The sequence below is a fragment of the Olea europaea genome, unplaced genomic scaffold, assembly GCF_002742605.1.
Source record: "Olea europaea var. sylvestris unplaced genomic scaffold, O_europaea_v1 scaffold792, whole genome shotgun sequence".
Lineage (NCBI taxonomy): Eukaryota > Viridiplantae > Streptophyta > Magnoliopsida > Lamiales > Oleaceae > Olea > Olea europaea.
Window position 1 is genome coordinate 173037 of NW_019266348.1, and position 19261 is coordinate 192297.

At 33.2% G+C, this 19261-nt stretch overlaps 2 protein-coding genes across 2 annotated transcripts; both read left to right on the forward strand.

Annotated features, from left to right (window-relative positions):
- The first annotated feature begins 1877 nt into the window (after nucleotides 1-1877).
- LOC111391432 lies at nucleotides 1878-2567 on the forward strand. Its single transcript, XM_023016650.1, has one exon. It carries the CDS (start codon nucleotides 1878-1880, stop codon nucleotides 2565-2567), a length of 690 nt encoding a protein of 229 aa, XP_022872418.1.
- Nucleotides 2568-16806: 14239 nt separating this feature from the next.
- Nucleotides 16807-19236, forward strand: LOC111391416 (transcription factor bHLH3-like). The gene has a single exon (XM_023016633.1). The coding sequence runs from the start codon at nucleotides 17550-17552 to the stop codon at nucleotides 19038-19040; it is 1491 nt and encodes a 496-aa protein (XP_022872401.1). The 5' UTR covers nucleotides 16807-17549; the 3' UTR covers nucleotides 19041-19236.
- Nucleotides 19237-19261: the final 25 nt, after the last annotated feature.

A 19261-nucleotide genomic window follows, 5' to 3' on the forward strand; every position in this document is an offset into this window, starting at 1 on the left:
GTATGACCGTGGCCAATAAAGTGTATAGTATGTGATTATTTAATGTCAATTATAGGTCACGATATTTATTAGATGTAACATATGACTTAATATATAATTGTGACTCATAAATTATGTGATATGTGATTGCGATCTTGTGTGATTTGTAACTTAGTGTGTGACTGTTACTTGCAAATTTTATGGTATATGGTTGTTACATGGTTAATTTCAATGATAGGTCACAACATTTATTAAAGGTCACATGTGACTTTATATGTAACTATGTGGCATGTGCTGTGATTTTGTGTGATTTGTGACTTAATGTGTAACTGTGATCAATGAATTGTATGCTATGTGACCGTGGCCTATTTAATTTCACTTATAGGTCACAACATTTTAGATGTGACATATGACATATGTAATTTTGTGGTATGTGAATGCAACCTTGTGTTGTTTGTGACCATGACCAATAAATTGTATAATATGTGATAAGTGTGACCACTTATGATTTAATCAAACATGTTATGATTACAATAAGACATAATTTGTGGTCATGTTCACATGTCAGCCACAATAACAAGTAATTTATGGTTACAACTACTTATGAACCACAAGTCATAGAATGTCACGGTCAAGAATAAAATGTGGATCACAATTGTAAATTTAGTCACAAAACCTATATTTTTATTGGTCACAAATAATTAATCGATTACAAAATTTTAAATTAATTGGTTACAATTTATATATAGACGGTCACAATTACTCAATAATTGTTCATAGTCAACTTTCATCCCGCCACACTCTACCCCCACCATCATTGCCATTGCCAAGTTATTCCCTTGTTACAAACCACAACATTTCTATTAGTCACAAACCATGAGAACATACTTACAAATTCACCTCTTAAGAGAATTCCCAATCTAAATTCTAAGGCAGAATCATTTCTGCCTTACCATATCCTATTTACATTTCATATGAACAAATAGGACTTTTCACGTTGAACTGGTTGCCCAGTATGTGACAATGAATTGTCTTAAAGAAATTCCAACCTTTTTGAGACCTTGTCTTGCTGCCACCCACATCACCAACTATACTGCCCATAACCGTCTTCGTGTTCAAACCAACTCTGCCCATCCTAGTATCTTAAAGTTGCGAATTGCTCCATGATAAGAAGATTGCCATTTTTGAGGTTAAAAAATTATTAAAACTCAACCTCCAATTTTAATTTTTGGCCATCATTCACCGCACGGTTAAAATAAATCAAAAAAGGCACCACCACATTGTCACTTGTAAGGCAATTGATTCAATGAACAAAATCAAACAAGAAAATAATTATAATTAATATTAAAATAAACAATTAAAAGGATTAAGTAAATTACTAAGAATAAGATCTCTGTTACGTTGCCTTTTAATTGCAGAAATTGTTTTAGAGAAAAAATCTACGTGAATTTCGAAAAAATAAGACTCTAATGACTTCGCCGAAGGTGATGGCATCAATATCGACACCTAATGCAGATCTGCTACTGTTGAAATGTGGGTCACAAATAACGTACAGTCAGCAGCAACGAGTTGATGATCAACAAGAAAATAGCCATTAGATGAAGCATGATGATGCAGGGTAGAAATGTCATTGAAGACCATTCTGTTACATAACATTTTTTTTTGTTAAATTCTGTTGTATAGCATTTTTCTTTTCAGTCAATTAATTCAATTTGTGTAAATATTCTAGATCCTTCACACTCCCTGTATATATACGTGTGTTGTTGAGCAATTGAATATACAAGAGAGCATTTTCAGTAAAATTATTCTTCCAGCATATATCTGGTTTTTGTTATTCTCCCTTTTGCAAAGGGAGCAATTCATTCCTTTATTTTCTTATATGGTATCAGAGCCAAGATATGGCTGAAAGTCTGAGCACCATGGAAGCAACAAATCCAAATACAAGCACTGGGCAGAACGGCAACACCAACCCAATGTTAAACATTCATCACAATCCAAATCCAAATGATCATACCCATTCTTGCAGTCCCTACTATATTGGGGGAAACGACAATTCAGGGGCAATATTAGTCACTCATGTGCTTGACAACACCAACTATTATGCTTGGGCAAGGTCTATCAAAAGGGTGCTTCGAATTAAAAACAAACTCGGCTTCATCGATGGAAGCCTTCGTGAGCCAGCATATTCCAATAATTCTTTGATGGAACATTGGCTACGTTGCAACGATATAGTAATTGCTTGGCTACAAAACACTATGTCCATTGATATTAAATCTCGTACACTTTATGCTAACACGGCTCGCCAACTCTGGCTGGACCTGGAGCATCAGTTAGGACAACAAAATGCCCTAAGAATTTATGAAGTAAAACAGTCCATTGCTACCGTAATGCAAAACGAAGACATTGTAAGTGTGTATTTCTCAAAATATAAGACACTCCTTGATGAATTGATGAATTATGAGTCCATTCCCAATTGCACTTGTGGAGGTTTTAAATCTGCCGTTGAGAACCAACAAAGAGATTGGGTAATGAAGTTTTTGATGGGGTTGAATGATTCATATAAGGAAATCAAGGCCCAATCCTGCTGATCAAGCATTTTCCCACTTTGAATGAGGCAAGAGGAGAAAAGAAGACAAATCTCAACTGATGCTTCTGTACCTGATTCTATGGTTTTTGCAACCAAAGGAAACTTCCCTAATGTCACAAGGCTGAATGGGATGGGACAGAGAAAGTACTACTGCACCATTTGCAAGGTGCCTGGACATTCACTAGAGAGACGCACCAAGGCCATTCCCAACAAATCCACTTGTAGCCACTGCCACATGACACGACACTTTGTGGACAAATACTATAAGATTCATGGATACCCCCATGGACACAGGTTATATGGAGGAGCCAAGGTCTGTTCTAATCTTGTTTCCCTACAGGGAAAAGGAGATAACAGCAATGATAATCAAGTGACATTCACTCAGGAGCAGCATACTCAACTCTTGGCTTTACTGCACTCACAAAATAGTAAATGCCTCCCTAACACACCCCCTGCAGACACACAAGCTTCCAAACTTCCTGGTATCTCGTCTTGCTTATCAGCCTATGACATCAAACCTAGTATTGGTAAGGACCCTAACACACCATGGATAATCGACACAGGAGCAACAGACCACATGGTCTGCTGTACTTCACTTTACAGCAACATTCAAGCTAAAGTGTCTTATTCTGTCTTCCTTCCAAATGGTGATCTAGTTAATGTCACACACATAGGAACTGTAAAAGTCACAGAAAAGATCATTTTAAACAATGTACTTTGTGTTCCATTCTTTTCATTCAACTTAATATCAGCTAGAAAGTTGACACAAACTTCTAAATGTTGTCTAAGATTCCTATCTGAAAAATATTTTTTTGCAGGACAATTTGGCTTGGAAAATGATTGGGATGGGTGAAGTGAGGCAATGCTTATATCATTTGCAGCAATCTCAAATTCCTCCTTCAGCTTTAACAGAAGCCCTTAATCTTATCACAAATAGAACTTCTATGTCAGCATCTATTCTCAGCAATAACAAGGACTTTGATCTCTGGCACTATAGGCTTGGACATCCATCTCAATCTAGCTTAGATTTGTTAAGTATCAATTACATCCCTAAGCTCACCAAGGAACCTTGTTCTGTGTGTCCTATGGCTAAGATGCATATATTGCCATTTTCTGTCAGTCATCATAAAACTATGAGAACCTTTGATCTCATACATTGTGACCTTTGGGGTCCTTGCACTGTAACTAGCCATGATGGATTCAAATATTTCCTATCTATAGTTGATGATTTCAGCAAGTGTACATGGGTCTATATGTTAAAAGCTAAATCAGATGTTGCTGCAACTTTGCAAGGTTTTTGTACTTTAATAAACACTCAATTCCAGTCACAAGTAAAGGTGATTAAAACAGACAATGGGGGAGAATTTGAAATGAAAGAATACTACCATAAAAGGGAAATTGTACACCAAAAAACGTGTGTTGAAACACCACAACAAAATGCAATAGTAGAAAGGAAACACCAGCATATTCTTAATGTTGCAAGAGCCCTAAAAATCCAAAGTGCTATCCCCATGAAGTACTGGAGTGATTGCATTCTCACTTCAATATATTTGATAAACAGAACACCTTCGCCTTTGCTTGAAAACAAAACTCCTTTTGAAATGCTATTCAAACACAAGCCAAACTACTCACATCTTAAAGTCTTTGGATGCCTTGTTTTTGCTTCAACCTTGGCCAATCATAGAACTAAGTTTGAGCCAAGAGCTAGGAGGTGTGTGTTTTTAGGATATCCTTTTGGGATAAAGGGTACAAGCTCCTTGATCTTGAATCCAAAAGAACATTTATCTCAAGAGATGTAGTGTTTTATGAAGACAAATTTCCTTACAAAGACTACATTGCATCTGAAAATGCTAACATAAGATCATCACAACCTATTCTTGATAACATTGAAACAGAAAACCCTATTCCTTTCCTCCTTACAAACAGCACTGATGAAGTAATAACAGGAAGGACTGAGACTGAAAACTCCTCACTTCATGAGCCAAACAGCTACCCTGTAAGGTCAACTATCTCACCAGATTTTCAAGAAGTTGAACAAGAATTGCCCGAAGACATGATGACCAGCTATTAACCAACACGTAGATCCTCAAAAATCAAGAAAACTCCCACTTACCTTGAGGATTATATCTGTCAGCATGCCTCATTTCATCCATCACAAAAGTTGGACAAGGACAAAGGTTCTCACATTCCAGGTAACTCTTTTCCCATCAACGCTACTATATCAAATCATAGATTGTCAAATAATCACAAAGCATTCATAACTTCCATAACCACACACATTGAGCCTAACACATATCAAGAAGCATTAACCTCACTTGACTAGTGTAAAGCCATGAATGATGAAATTGCAGCTCTTGAGATGAATAACACATGGATTGTCACAGAATTGCCTCCTAACAAGAAATCTATTGCCTATAAGTGGGTGTATAAGGTGAAGTATAGGGCAAATGGTACTTTTGAAAGGTACAAAGCCAGGCTTGTGACAAAAGGATATACACAGCAGGAGGGATTGGACTACCATGAGACGTTTTCACCTGTAGTAAAGATGGTGACCGTTAGGACATTACTTGCTGTTGCAGCTGTAAAAGGATGGCATTTACATCAATTTGATGTAAATAATGTATTCCTACATGGGGATCTGGATGAAGAAGTATACATGGAGATGCCTCCTGGCCATCCTGCTGCGAAGCACTCAAAGGTATGCAGGCTGTTAAAGAGCTTGTATGGGCTAAAACAAGCATCCTGACAATGGTACTCCAAGCTCTCAACCTTCATCATTGAACAAGGTTTCTTTTACTGCTATCCTCGTGTATGTAAATGACATAATAGTGGCCAGTAATTGTATTGATAGCATTAACTGTCTCAAGGTCTTGCTTGACAGGAGATTCAAGATCAAAGATTTGGACACTCTAAAATATTTTTTTGGGAATAGAGGTAGCAAGGTCTGATAAAGGTATTCATATTTGCCAATGAAAATATGCTTTAGACATACTGACAGACTCGGGAATGATAGGATGCGTGCCAACAAAGATACCTTTAGATCAAAATGTGAAGATTTCTAAGATGGATGGAGAGCCTCTTCCTGATCCAAGTATGTACAGAAAACTTGTTGGGAGGTTATTGTATTTAACTATAACCAAACTAGACCTCTCATACTCAGTACAACTACTAAGTCAATTCATGAGCTCTCCTCGGACTTCCCATCTCAATGCTGCTAATAAAGTATTAAGGTACATAAAAGGAGCACCAGGACAAGGACTGCTGTTCCCTGTTAATTCAGATCTGCAACTTAATGCCTATAGTGATCCAGGCTGGGGGGCTTGTCCAGATTCACGAAGAAGTGTAACAGGATATTGCGTGATGCTTGGAAGATCCTTAATATCTTGGAAATCAAAGAAGCAAAGCACAGTATCCAGATCTTCAGCAGAAGCAGAGTATAGAGCAATGGCAAATGTATGTTGTGAGCTCACTTGGCTTAGGTATTTATTTCAAGACTTGAAAATCAATCATCCACAGGCTGTTCTCTTGTTCTGTGATAACAAATCTGCTCTCCGCATAGCAGCCAACCCAGTTTTCCATAAAAGAACTAAACACATTGAATTGGATTGCCATTTGATACGGGACAAAATTTAGGAAGGAAGCATAATTACTAAATATCTTAGTAACAGCTCTCAAGTTGCTGACATTTTAACAAAGTCACTAAACTCTTCTCAATTTTATCAGCACATGAACAAGATGGGAGTTGTTGACAACTACTCTCCATCTTGCGGGGGGTGTTGAAATGTGGGTCACAAATAATGTACAGTCAGCAGCAACGAGTTGATGATCAACAAGAAAATAGCCATCAGATGAAGCATGATGATGCAGGGTAGAAATGTCATTGAAGACCATTCTGTTACATAACATTTTTTTTGTTAAATTCTATTGTATAGCATTTTTCTTTTCAGTCAATTAATTCAATTTGTGTAAATATTCTAGATCATTCTCACTCCTTGTATATATACGTGTGTTGTTAGGCAATTGAATATACAAGAAAAAGCGTTTTCTGTAAAATTATTCTTCCAGCATATATCTGGTTTTTGTTATTCTCCCTTTTGCAAAGGGAGCAATTCATTCCTTTATTTTCTTATAGCTACATCATACTTCTTCTTCACTTTATGTTACTACTAGATTTATGGAGGAAACTTCGAATAATATTTATTATGATTTTCATTTGTTTATTGTGAAGAATGATGCCGTCGAGGTGGGGATGCCGTTATATATGGATGATGGTAATGCTGGTGGAGGAATTGTATGTGGAAGTAAGGGTGGAAATGGAAAGAATCTACCGGAGTTGTGTGGGTAATGGATATGGTAAAATGGAGAACCTTTTAGAGAGAGAGATTTTGATTGATTAGAGTGGGTATTGTGTTTATGGGTGATGTATTTTTTTTTTCCTTAAAAAAGTAATTACCACCTGAATGTTGAAAAGGAATAATTAAAAATGATTTTTGAAATTGGAATTTAAAAAGAAGGGTTACATGTAATTTTCCTTTTTAATTATAAATAATCTGAGAAGTTAAAAGCAAATTTCGAAAAGCTACCGTTTTTTTTGCTTCTCAAAATATATTGTTAGATGATATAAATTCTTCTATAATTAGTTTTTTTTTAAATTCTTTTTTATATAATTTATCAAACATCTAAAATAACTTCTGGTTGTTTAAAAATCAGAACTTGAACTCCAAAATCAATACCAAACGTGGCCTAATTCTCTTTTCATTTATCATTCTTTAAAATATTCAACTCTCAAGATGTGAAAGTCCAAAATGTGATGGAAATATACAAGCAAAAAGTGATCGTGAAAAATTATTTAATGTACAATATTCTCATGTGAATACGGCTCAACTCGATTATACTTTAGCATGTAATGTTAGCTATGATTCCGTAAAAATAGTATATAAACTTTCATTTTTTTTTTATATTTTAATACTATTTCCACTATCTATCGTCCAAACATGAAATTAGCCAACTTATCGAGTGGTACGTTCGTGAAATACGATGAAAAAAAATCAATAAAGTACTATACTATCAAATCGTGAATAGTAGTTGTGAGTCATGACTAGACGAGACAAACATAGGCTAGAAGTACTAGGGATGTCAATTGGAGGAAATACCTCTTGATAGCCTAAATAAAAAGGGAGTTTTGTAAGATTAGACCAAAAAATATAAATATTTGAATAATAGCCTTTGAACAATAACTTTTCCAAAAATACCCCTTATTGTGAAATTGCAACCAAAGCCACTACAATGTATAAAAACCTTCAATTAGGTCCTCAAAGAAATATAGATAAAAAATCTTTAATAAATTTAACCCCAAATATTATACAAAATTTTATTGATCTAAAAAACGCAACAGAAAATGAATTAAATTATTTAAAAGAAGATCTGAAAGGATTCTTCACAGAATATTTAGATCCAAAATTAAAAAAAAAATATTTCTATAGATTATAGTACAATCAAAACAGAAAATGATATATATAAACTAATTCTTAACCTGAGAAGAAGAATTAGAGAACTAAATATAATTATTAAAGAAAAAATTTTAATAAAAAATAGTGAATTTTATAAATTCTATTGTGATATTTTAACTACTTATGAAAATTTTAATTTGCTCAAAAATATAAACCCCTCCGCTGCACACTCCGAAGAAATAGTATCAGAGCCATGTTACGAACCAAAAATTATGATGAATATAGTAGATGAAGAAAATATAATTGAAGAATTTTTGAAAAAGATTGAAAAACATAAAAAATCTAGTTATCCCTATTTACCTAAAAACACCACAAATGAAAGTTTTGAGGATATACACAAAAGATTAGAAAATCTAGAATATAATCTACAAGTAGGAAACGCTCTTTTAGATAAAAATTTTAAAAGAAAAAATAGGATTATAATTAATCCACCTAAAGATTTTAGGATAATACAAAAGGAAAATAATAAAGCGAAAAAACATGAAGAAAAACAATATATGATTACAGATGTAGAAGATAGAACAAAAATTCTTAGAATCTACAGGTGAAGAGTATGAAGAATATAAAAAACAGTTAGAAGAATTAACTGAAAAAATGGAAAATACAAAGATGAATACTAATCAATCTTCAAGTCAGAATATAAAAGTAGAATTCAGTAGTGATGAAGAACAAGATTATCCTTATGGTACCTAATAAGGGTGGTATTTACCAATATAGAAAACACAGAAAAGATACACTGAAAATGTAAGAAAACAGTCCATAAAAGAAATAAACCCAATGAAATTTTATAATGAACCAATCCACACAACAGGAGTATGGTTAGATCTAGACTATGTAGATAAAAATAAAGCAATTGAAACATGGATGAAAATCACAGATTTAGCAATACAATTTAATAAATGGGAAACATATACAACTTTTGGATTTATCGAACATACATTCAGAAGAATTGTTTCTGAATAGTGGAGAAAATTACCAGAAACTATTAAAGGAAGGATAAAGTATGGAGCAGGTAGAACTGAGGTATTAGATAATAGGAATACTTTAAATGAACAAAATATACAGGAGATATTAAAAAGGTTTGAAAAATTTTAAGAACAGAATTATTAGGAGATAAGTATACTTCTAATGATGAAAAAAGAAAACAAGATGAATATAATCAAGGAATGATAGCAATGAAAAATTTAAAGATATGTGATATGTGTAAATTAGAAAGATATACTTGTAAATTTGAAGAAATTACTATATATTAAACCAAGGAGATTATCAAGAAAATAAACCTATATTAAGATCTTATTTTACGAAATTACCATTCTCATGAGGAATTAAGTTATTAAAAGAACATGAAAAATTATTACCTCTAGGAGAAGAGGAAGGAATAAAAATAGATAGTTTTAGAAGTAGGATTGAATTTACAAAAAGAATGATAGGTATGTGGTGCAGAGAAGCTTTAGAAAATAAAAAAAGCATATAAAATAAGAAAAAATTCATTATGTTGTTACAAAGATATTGGTCAAGTTGAACAATTTGGATGGCATAAGAAGAAATATAAACCGTATAAGAAATATAAAAGAAAATTCAAAAACTATAAAAAATTCAAGAAAAGAAATTTTAAACCACACAAAAAATATTTCAAGAAAAGAAATTGGAATAAGAAATTTAAACCAAGAAATATTAAAAAATGTAGATGTTTTATTTGTAATAAAGAAGGTCACATTGCCCCTCAATGTCCTAAAAAGAAAGATAGACGAAATATAAAAACTCTTAGAATTTATGAAAAATTTCAAGAAGATAGTGACATAGAACCAATTGAATATTTTGAAGATCTAAGTAGTGAATGCAGTAGCATTTATGAATTAAATACATTCTCATTAGAAGAAGATTATGAGGAGATAGTATATATGAATCAGGAGATACAACATTTAGAAATAGAAATAGAAACAACTGAAGAAGTTGAAAACTCTATAGAAGCTAGAAATCAAGAATTTACCTTTGATATTAAAAAATACACAGGAATCACTAAGAAGATATTAGACCTACAAGAAAACGATGTATTCCATCAAGGATTCTTAGAAATTTTACCAAGAGTAAATAAAACAATTGTAAGTATGAATTATAAAGAAATGTCTATCAATATAGAAGATACTATAGGAAAAACAAGAATTCCTATAATTACAAAAGAATGGGTAAAACAAAAGTTATTCAAAATCCCAGAAAATGTAAGAAACAAATTAAAATGTATTGAAATAGAAGGAGTCCAGATAATGGTAAAATGATTCTTTAGAGAAGGTATGAACATACCAATAGAAATATACTGTATGGACAATAGAATCTTACAAGATCCTATAGATGCTCTATTAGGAACAATCGTAGGAAACTTAGTCTATCAGAAAATAATATTTACAGTAAAACCAAATTATGCAATATCGTTAAATGATGAAAATATTGACCAAAGTTTCAATCTATATTATAGAATTGGAAACTTAAAAATGTTATGAAGAAGTAAGGCTATTAGTATAAGTATAAAATCAATTTTTGCTTTTAGTACTAGCCATCATAACAACCTAAAAAAGATAACTGATGACATTATCATACATAAAGATTTTGAGGAATTAGCACAATATATACCTCCTAGGAAATACCAAGAACATGAAGTCACTATACCAGAACAAATAATGCTTGATTTTCATAAACAAGCTAAAGAAATTAATTTCGAAGGAAAATTAATAAGAAGAAATAGTGTCAGCTTAGAAGGAGATAATCTTATTACAAAATTTCCCTCTAAACAAGACTTTAGGATAAGCAGTCTTAAGAATTTAAGTATTGTTGAACCATCAAGTTCGCAATATTACATTAAGACAAGATATGTAAATCAAGAAGGATATAAGAAGAATCTTCTTGTCCTCATAGATACTGGAGCAGTTAAAAAACATGTAAATGCTAAATTTGTTAGTCATTTAATAGACTTTGAAATATCAGAACCATATATATTTAAGGACTATTCAGGAAATAATCTTGAAATAATAAAATATGTTAAGTTCCCTCTTATACTTATAGGAAATGATCAGAAAGAATATACTAAAGAAATAATTCTATATAAAGATGAATTATATGGAGTAGATCGTTCACCTATTCTATTAGAAATGAACTTTCTTGAAAAATATAGTCTTTATAAAATCTGTCAAGGATATTTAAAAATAATACTTGATGATAACCCAATCATCATATCAAGAATAAATGAAAATATGAAATCATTGTTATCATGGAAAGAGTAATAAGTACTAATCCCATGAGTCCATATATTGAAATTACACTTAATATAAAAAGCTATTGTAGAATTAAATTTCACGCTTACTTAGATACAGGAAGTACAATAAGTTTATGCTTACCAAATGTACTACTATCTGAATACTGGATATACAATTCAAAAAAGATAGTCACCGCTACAACAGTATGTGAAAATAAGATAATATACAGCAAATATGCTATGCAAGTACCTTTTCTAATTTCCTTTAGAGAAGTATTTGTTGATACAATATACATGTCAACCACAATTGGATGTGAGATTTTATTAGGACAAAATTTCCTATTAAAATATGTACCATTTACACAATATATTAATAAATATATGTTCACAACACCTTGTGCACATAAAATATTTACACCAAAAATAAATAAAACTGTTACAATAATATATACAGATATAAACCATCAGAGTTCCTCAACCCAGCGTGGTGGATGTTGGAGTACAGAAAAATTTAAACCAGTTACAGTCTTAAAAATGACAATAGCAAAAAGGATTGAAAAACTGAAAAAAGAAATTTCTGAAACATATTCTGAAAATCCATTAGAAAAATGGAATACAGACAAAGTTAAGGCAAAAATAGAATTAACCAATCCAGACACTATTGTTAGAGTCAAACCCATGAAATATAGTGTTGATGATCAAAAGGAATTTAAAGACCAGATAAAAGAATTGCTAGAAGCCAAGTTAATTAGGCCTAGTAAAAGTCCACATAGCAGCCCAGCCTTTATGGTTATAAAACATAGTGAGATAAAAAGAGGAAAATCTATAATAGTGATAAATTACAAAAAATTAAATGATGTTACTAAATTTGATGGATACTACTTGCCAAATAAGGACACCCTTATTAAACAAGTAAAGAACAAAAAGATATTTTCAAAATTTGATTGTAAGTCAGGGTTTTGACAAATCATGCTTACAGAAGAAAGTAAACTACTAACTGCATTTAGTACCCCCAATCCTTTAGGACAATACAAATGGAATGTAATGTCATTTGGGTTGAAAAATGCACCACAAATGTTCCAAAGAAGAATGGATGAGGTAATCAAACCAATTACTCATTTCTTTATTGCATATGTATATGATTTACTTATTCATTCAAATAATATTGATGAACATATTGAACATCTTGAGAAATTTTGTTATATTATTAAAAAATATGGTATTACACTTTCTCAAAAGAAAGCTGAGATAGCTAGAATAGAAATAGAATTTTTAGGATTATTTATAAAAGAAGGAGAATTGCAATTGCAATTGCAATCTCATATTGGAGAAAAAGTTCAAGAATTTTCTGAAGAAATCAAAGATAAAAAGCAATTACAAAACTTCCTTGGTATATTAAATTATGCTGAAGGATTCATTGAAAATTGTGCCAAATTGAAAAATTATTTTCTTCCAAAATTAAGAAAAAATATAATGTGGTCTTGGGAATAACAAGATTGTGAAAATATAAGGAAAGTAAAAGAAAAGTTAAAGGTATTGCCTAAACTTGTAATACCACAAGAAGAAGATTTATTTATTCTTGAAACTGATGCTTCAGATAATTACTGGGGAGCAGTATTAAAGGTTAAAAAGAATCATAAAGAATATAAATGTGAAAAGAATTGTTCTTGTCCTGAGATACTTGCAGATTATATATCAGGAACATTCAAAGAAGTTGAAACAAGATATGAGACGAACAGGAAAGAACTCATTGCTGTAAAAAGAGGAGTTTAGAAATATGAAGATTATCTATTACCAAAGAAGTTCTTGATTAGAACTGATAATACTCAAGTTAAAGCATTTTGAAAAATAATGTTGATCCTTCTATTGCCAATAGATATATTATTAGAATACAAATTTGGTTTTCATATTTCAAATTTGATATTGAATATATAAAAGGTAAAACTAACTTTCTTCCTGATTATCTTAGCAGGGATGGAGCTAGAACAATTAAGGATGAAAGTCCAAATACTTGAGATAAAAGTTTCCTATTTGGAAACACAAATTCAAAATATTCAAGATAGCCTTCGAGGAAAAAATATAGCCCTTGAGGCAGAAGTTACTTGTACCAAATCTAGTATCCCTTTGCAGGGACTTGTGAATACTAGTGCTCTCCCCGAGGATAAAGGGAAAGAAAAGAAGGTAATAGGAACCCCTTCACAGGGAAAACTTGAACCTATTACTAGTAATAAAGATATTCAAGATATCAAAAGAGAAAGTAGTTATTCACAGAACCAAACTCAATCTAAACTTTCTATTGAAAGGATAGATCCAAAAGATATTGTCAAGATATGCCATGAAACAAAAATTCCTAGAAAAGATAATCATGAAGAAGTAACACTCTTTATTGTTATTTTCAATATTTTATCAGATTGGTATCTGGAGATTGGAAAGTGGATGAAGACTCTCCATTATTCAAAATACAACAAGATAAATTTTTATCAAGGAGCACCAACCAACTGGGTACGAAATTATTTTGAGATAGGAAATATACTTTGTATATATCCTAGCAAAGATCTCAAAGGGATAGCTCAGCTTCCAGAAAACATCAGGAAAGCTGTTAAAAGATATACTGAAGTCGTCAAGACAACAAATATATATATCAGATTCCATTTAGCAACCATGGAATGGGATTCCGTTCTTGAATATATGCATCCATCGTTCCATGTGATAAAAATGGAACTTACAAATCAACATTTTTTACCAACCAATCAAAAGGTTGTTAAAAATGGATATCAAGATATTCTAAATATGATGCCCTACAGAAGAGTAAAAGGGTACAAAGAGATATTTGAACATGTAACTCAGATAATTACTAAGAAAGAAAAAATATGGGTTTATCCATCTGAAGATCATATTATCTATTCTAATGCAAGGATGGCTACCAAGGAAGAAGATATTTATTATCTCGATCATTTATTATCTGCAATTATTTCTAACCAAGTGCATAGATCAGAAGATATGGCTAAAGAACTATGCAAATTACTCTGGAACTACAGTGATCACCATTGTGAATACTGTGTTGTTAAAGATATGAGTCAAGCATCTCTTAATAGTGAAGAATTCCCTGCAGAATTCTTTGATTCGAAAATGGAAAAATGATGGTGACAAAAGTAGCCATTTATCACTACTTTAATAAAGAAATTTATTAAAGAAAAACTGTGACTACTAAAAGACAAAAGATAGTGCAAGAAAAGTTTCCATAATTGTGACTATTCCCCACCATTTGTCACAAGTGGCAGACAAACTCAAAAGATAAAGCATATAATTTCAAAAGGAGAGGTCCACTTAGCAAGAAGATAATGGAAAAATCGGTGGAGATAAGATGACCTAGTTACCCAACAAAGAAAGGAGAAAAACACCTGTCAAGATAAGATTCCTAAAGGCTTCTATAAAAGGAGGCAAGGAGGAAGAAGGAGGACATCTCGAAATAACTTATCTCTTAAACACTCGGAGGAAACACATCTTAGAGAGATATCTTTTGTAATCTGTATACACCACTTGCATTCAGAAATATATTAAATAGCTTGAAGATAGTAAAGCGTGTAATAAGGTAATCACTTATGGAATTCTAAACTTCATAAGGTGAGTACTAAAGGTATGTAAATATAGATTGTAAGTATGTACTATTTCAGTTTATGAATATCAAAGTAAAATTTGCTATGTTCAACAAAGCTTTCATAAAAGGATTTCGTTAAAATTCTCATGATTCCTCGGCAGTATAGATAGAAATTTTAAAAGATTTCAAAACATTGATTTTGAATGGATGTTAGCCATGCCAAAGTACCCGTCTTTGAAGAATGGTTTAGGGGAAAAGACAATTTTCTAACAAAATTGTAGTACCTTGTGTGTGAGTTATCTTTTAAAATTTCGTTCCAAGTAGGAACTTGATTCCGAAAAGAGTTTGGATAGAGGTGAAAACAGAGACTCTGGATATTGTGAGATAACGTCTGTGGAAACACGGCTAGTTCTCTAGAGTGAGAAATGCAACCTTAATTGAAAAACCTTTTGCGGAAGCAGTTGTGGACCCAAATGATTTCAAAAAATATTTTAATCTTTACTTGATTCAGAAGATTGATTAAGTACATGCAAAGCATCTATAAAAGTATACTGGAGGGAAAACGTGTTTACTTTTATTTGATTACTGTAAGTTATTTACTTATTCTTACATGCTTATGCTTTAATTATTCTGATGAACAATTCACAAGCATCTACATCTATTTCTAATAATGATAATAATCTCATATTATTTTTAGATGACCAAGATGTTTCGTTTTTATTTAAATTAGCTGAAAAGTCTGAAAATATATTTCCTGTTGGCAAAGAAAAAATTGAAGAAATATATAAAGATATAAATTATAATTGTAAAAATAATATAGGATTTGATTCTGTAGGAACTAGTAAAGAGATAAGAAAGATAAAGGATATTATAACTAAACATAGAGATATACAAGAAGAAATTTCAGAAGGATTAGTTCGAGGATATATAATCAAGAAAGGTCAGCCTAGGATTTTTGAAAAACTACTAAAATACAAAGAATATTTAAAGGTGTTTGAAAGATTGAAAAATATAGATATAAGTCCTGATTAATAAATCCTTAAAGATATAAGATATATCTTGCAAATAATTATAGTAAGGGTAAAATAGTATTTCTTATAGAAAACGCCATTGTGGAAAATTGAGTCAATTATCCAGCCATTTTAAAAATTGCCCCTCTCAATTGGGCCGAGCCGGCTCAGCTCGTCAAAGCTCGGCTCGTGGGCTGCTCGGGCTTGTCAAATGACGAGCCCGAGCTCGAGCCGAGCAGGAGGTCCCGTCCAATGAGCCGAGCGGCTCGTGGGCCGAGCCCACGAGTTAGCTCGTCCAAAAATGTGGAAAAAAATAAAATTTTATTAATAAAATTTGCAAAAAAAAAAATAATAAATTCACGAGCTCGCAAGCCGCTCGTGGGCTCCACTCGGCTTGGCCCACGAGCTCGTGGGCCTAGCCGAGCTCGCCCACGAGCAACGAACCGAGCCCGAACTCGGCTCATGAAAAACGAGCCACGAGCTCGGCTCGCCACCAGCCCGAGTCAAGCTCATGGGTTAACGAGCCGAGTCGGCTCGACTCGACTCGACCCACTGTCATCCCTAAGAAGTACCGAGAATGTGTACTATTATGTCACTTCGAAATACAAATATCTTTTAGATGACATGACTCCCGCGGCGTAACCTAGTGGTACAAATGATAGAAGTGAGATAGTTTCAACTTTGTTGATAGTCGCAATATGAGGGTTCAATTCTTGAGATATGAAATTGGACTCTTTGTAGACACTAGTGCATGGACAAACCTTTGTTATTTGATCTGCAGCGATTTACCTCCCTCGTGATGTTTTAGGGATGGGACGATGGGACCCAAGGTCGGTTCTACCTTTTTATCGTTTAGATATATGACATTTACGGTCAACATGCATGTACCAGATCGAAAAGTGGGACGCGTAAACTTGCTACATGAGGAAAAGGGCGAGATGATATATTTGCATCACGTAACAGTGCAATAAGGATGAATTTCTGAATCTGTTGAATTCATGTGAAACACGAGCAAATTCAATTTCATGGAAAGATTCATGAACCCCAATTTAATTTTAAGGTATTTGTTACGTAAAATTCTACTCGAGCACGCCTTTAATTTCCTTATATATGTCTGAATTCTCACGTTTCTGTGATTTAACAGATCATACGAATCTGAAATTTTAGTTTTGGTGGTCCATTAGTGTTCTTATCCTTCTTCTTTTTTTTTTTAAATTTTAATTTAGTGGGTACAATTTTTTGAAAAACTTGCTCAACACTTCTTTTAGTGTGAATCTAAGTTTCTGAAATTCCAGATTGTGTTTTTCTGAGTTTGTTCCCAAAATCCAAGATTCTTTAATGGGGGTATTTATAAAAGAATTTTTTTAGGGGATTTCCCATTTTTCAAAATTTTCTGTTTGAAGGTAACCTAAAGATTGAATGGGTTGTTTTTTACTGAACCTCAAGCGTAGTATTAATTATTCATCCTGAATTTTGTTGTTCTTCTTCTTCATTTTTGAGTATGAAATTATGCTCTGAATAGGTTATAGAATTGGGGTTGTTGATTTTTTGCGAAAACTCCTGTGCTAGAATTTGTCTAATTTTACTTGAGGAAACTAGTTTTCTAAGTTGTTGAAAGATGGGGGATAAATTCTGGTTAAATGAAGAGGAGAAGGCTATGGTGGAGAGTGTATTAGGGAGTGAATGTGTTGAGTATATTGTTTGGTCCGCTTCAAATAAGGTGTTGTCGGAGTTCACTGTATCAGGTGGAGATTTAGGAGTGCATCAGGGGCTATGCCGGATTCTTGAAGGGTCGGATTGGACTTATGCCATTTACTGGCAAGTTTCAGAATCGAGATCCGGTAAACCGGCCTTGATTTGGGGTGATGGACATTGTGGAGAACCGAAGGAAGGTGAAGATAAAGATGGAAATGGTACCAAGAATCAAAATTTAGCAGAAGAATATAGGAAAAAACTAGTGCTTCAGAAGATTCGTGCTAGTTTAGGACGATCAGAAGATGAAAACGTTGTGCCTAAGCTAAATCAGGTTTCTGATTTTACAATGTTTTATCTCACATCAATGTACTTTGTATTCCCCTTGGATAGGCCATTCATTCCTTCTGAGTCATTTAATTCTGGCGGATCGATTTGGGTTTCTGATGAGAAAAGTTGTTTAGAATATTATCAGTTGAGGTCGTATCTAGCAAAATCTGCTAATTTTGAGACATTAGTGTTTGTTCCAACTATATCAGGAGTCGTGGAGATCGGTTCCAGAAAGTCAATTCCCGAGGATAAGTATGTGATGGAATTAGTGAAATCTATGTTTGGGAAACCAAATTTGACACAGGCAAAAACATTTCCAAAATTATTTGGGCAAGAATTAAGTCTAGAAGGATTCGAATCAGGTCCAATCAGTATTAGTTCTTCTCCGAATGTGGAAGATATTTCTGGTTTTCCTTCGGAGTCACATAGTATACAGACATTAGGAAGTAGTAGCCAAGTACGTGTAAACTCATCAAATGGGCATCAAATTGATGATGGTGAAGCAAGACAGTCTCCACATATAAACCAGGAAGTCGTTGGGCAACCAAATTCACAGACTCAAAAGGATTTGTCTATTGTGCCTGAAGTTCAGAAACCTAAAAAGAGGGGTCGGAAGCCGGCCGACGGAAGGAAAGAACCGTTAAATCACGTGGAAGCCGAAAGACAGAGACGCGAGAAGCTTAACCAGCAGTTTTATGCTTTAAGAGCCGTTGTCCCGAATGTCTCCAAGATGGACAAAGCGTCTCTGCTTGGAGATGCGATAGCCTACATCACAGATCTTGAGACGAAGATAAGGATCTGGGAATCAGAGAAAGAGATGGTGATTAACAACCAAAAGTGGTATGCTATCCCAGAAATTGATTTTCAAGCTAGGCATGAAGATGCAGTTGTAAAGTTAAGTTACCCACTGGATTCTCACCCCATATCGGGGGTTGTAATGGCGTTGAGAGAGCATCAAGTAACCGCGCAACAGTGTGATGTGTCCATATCCGACGAGGCTGAGGTAGTTCACACATTCTCCATTCAAACACAGAGCGGCTCTGCAGATCAGTTGAAGGAGAAGTTAGCTGCTTCTCTCTTGAAATGATAGAGTCGAACATGTAAGATTTGATCATCGATGTATGTCCATTTTGTATAATGGGAATGTCTCATAGTCGATGCATAGCATAGAGATTTGCGTATAGAAAATGAGAATGTGTTGCTCTATATTGGTATCTCTCTATTTGGCTCAGTAATGCTCTTATAAAATTTTACATGAATTTGTTTGAAAATTTTAGCTTTGAGTTGAGCTTTGATTTTTAGTTGGTG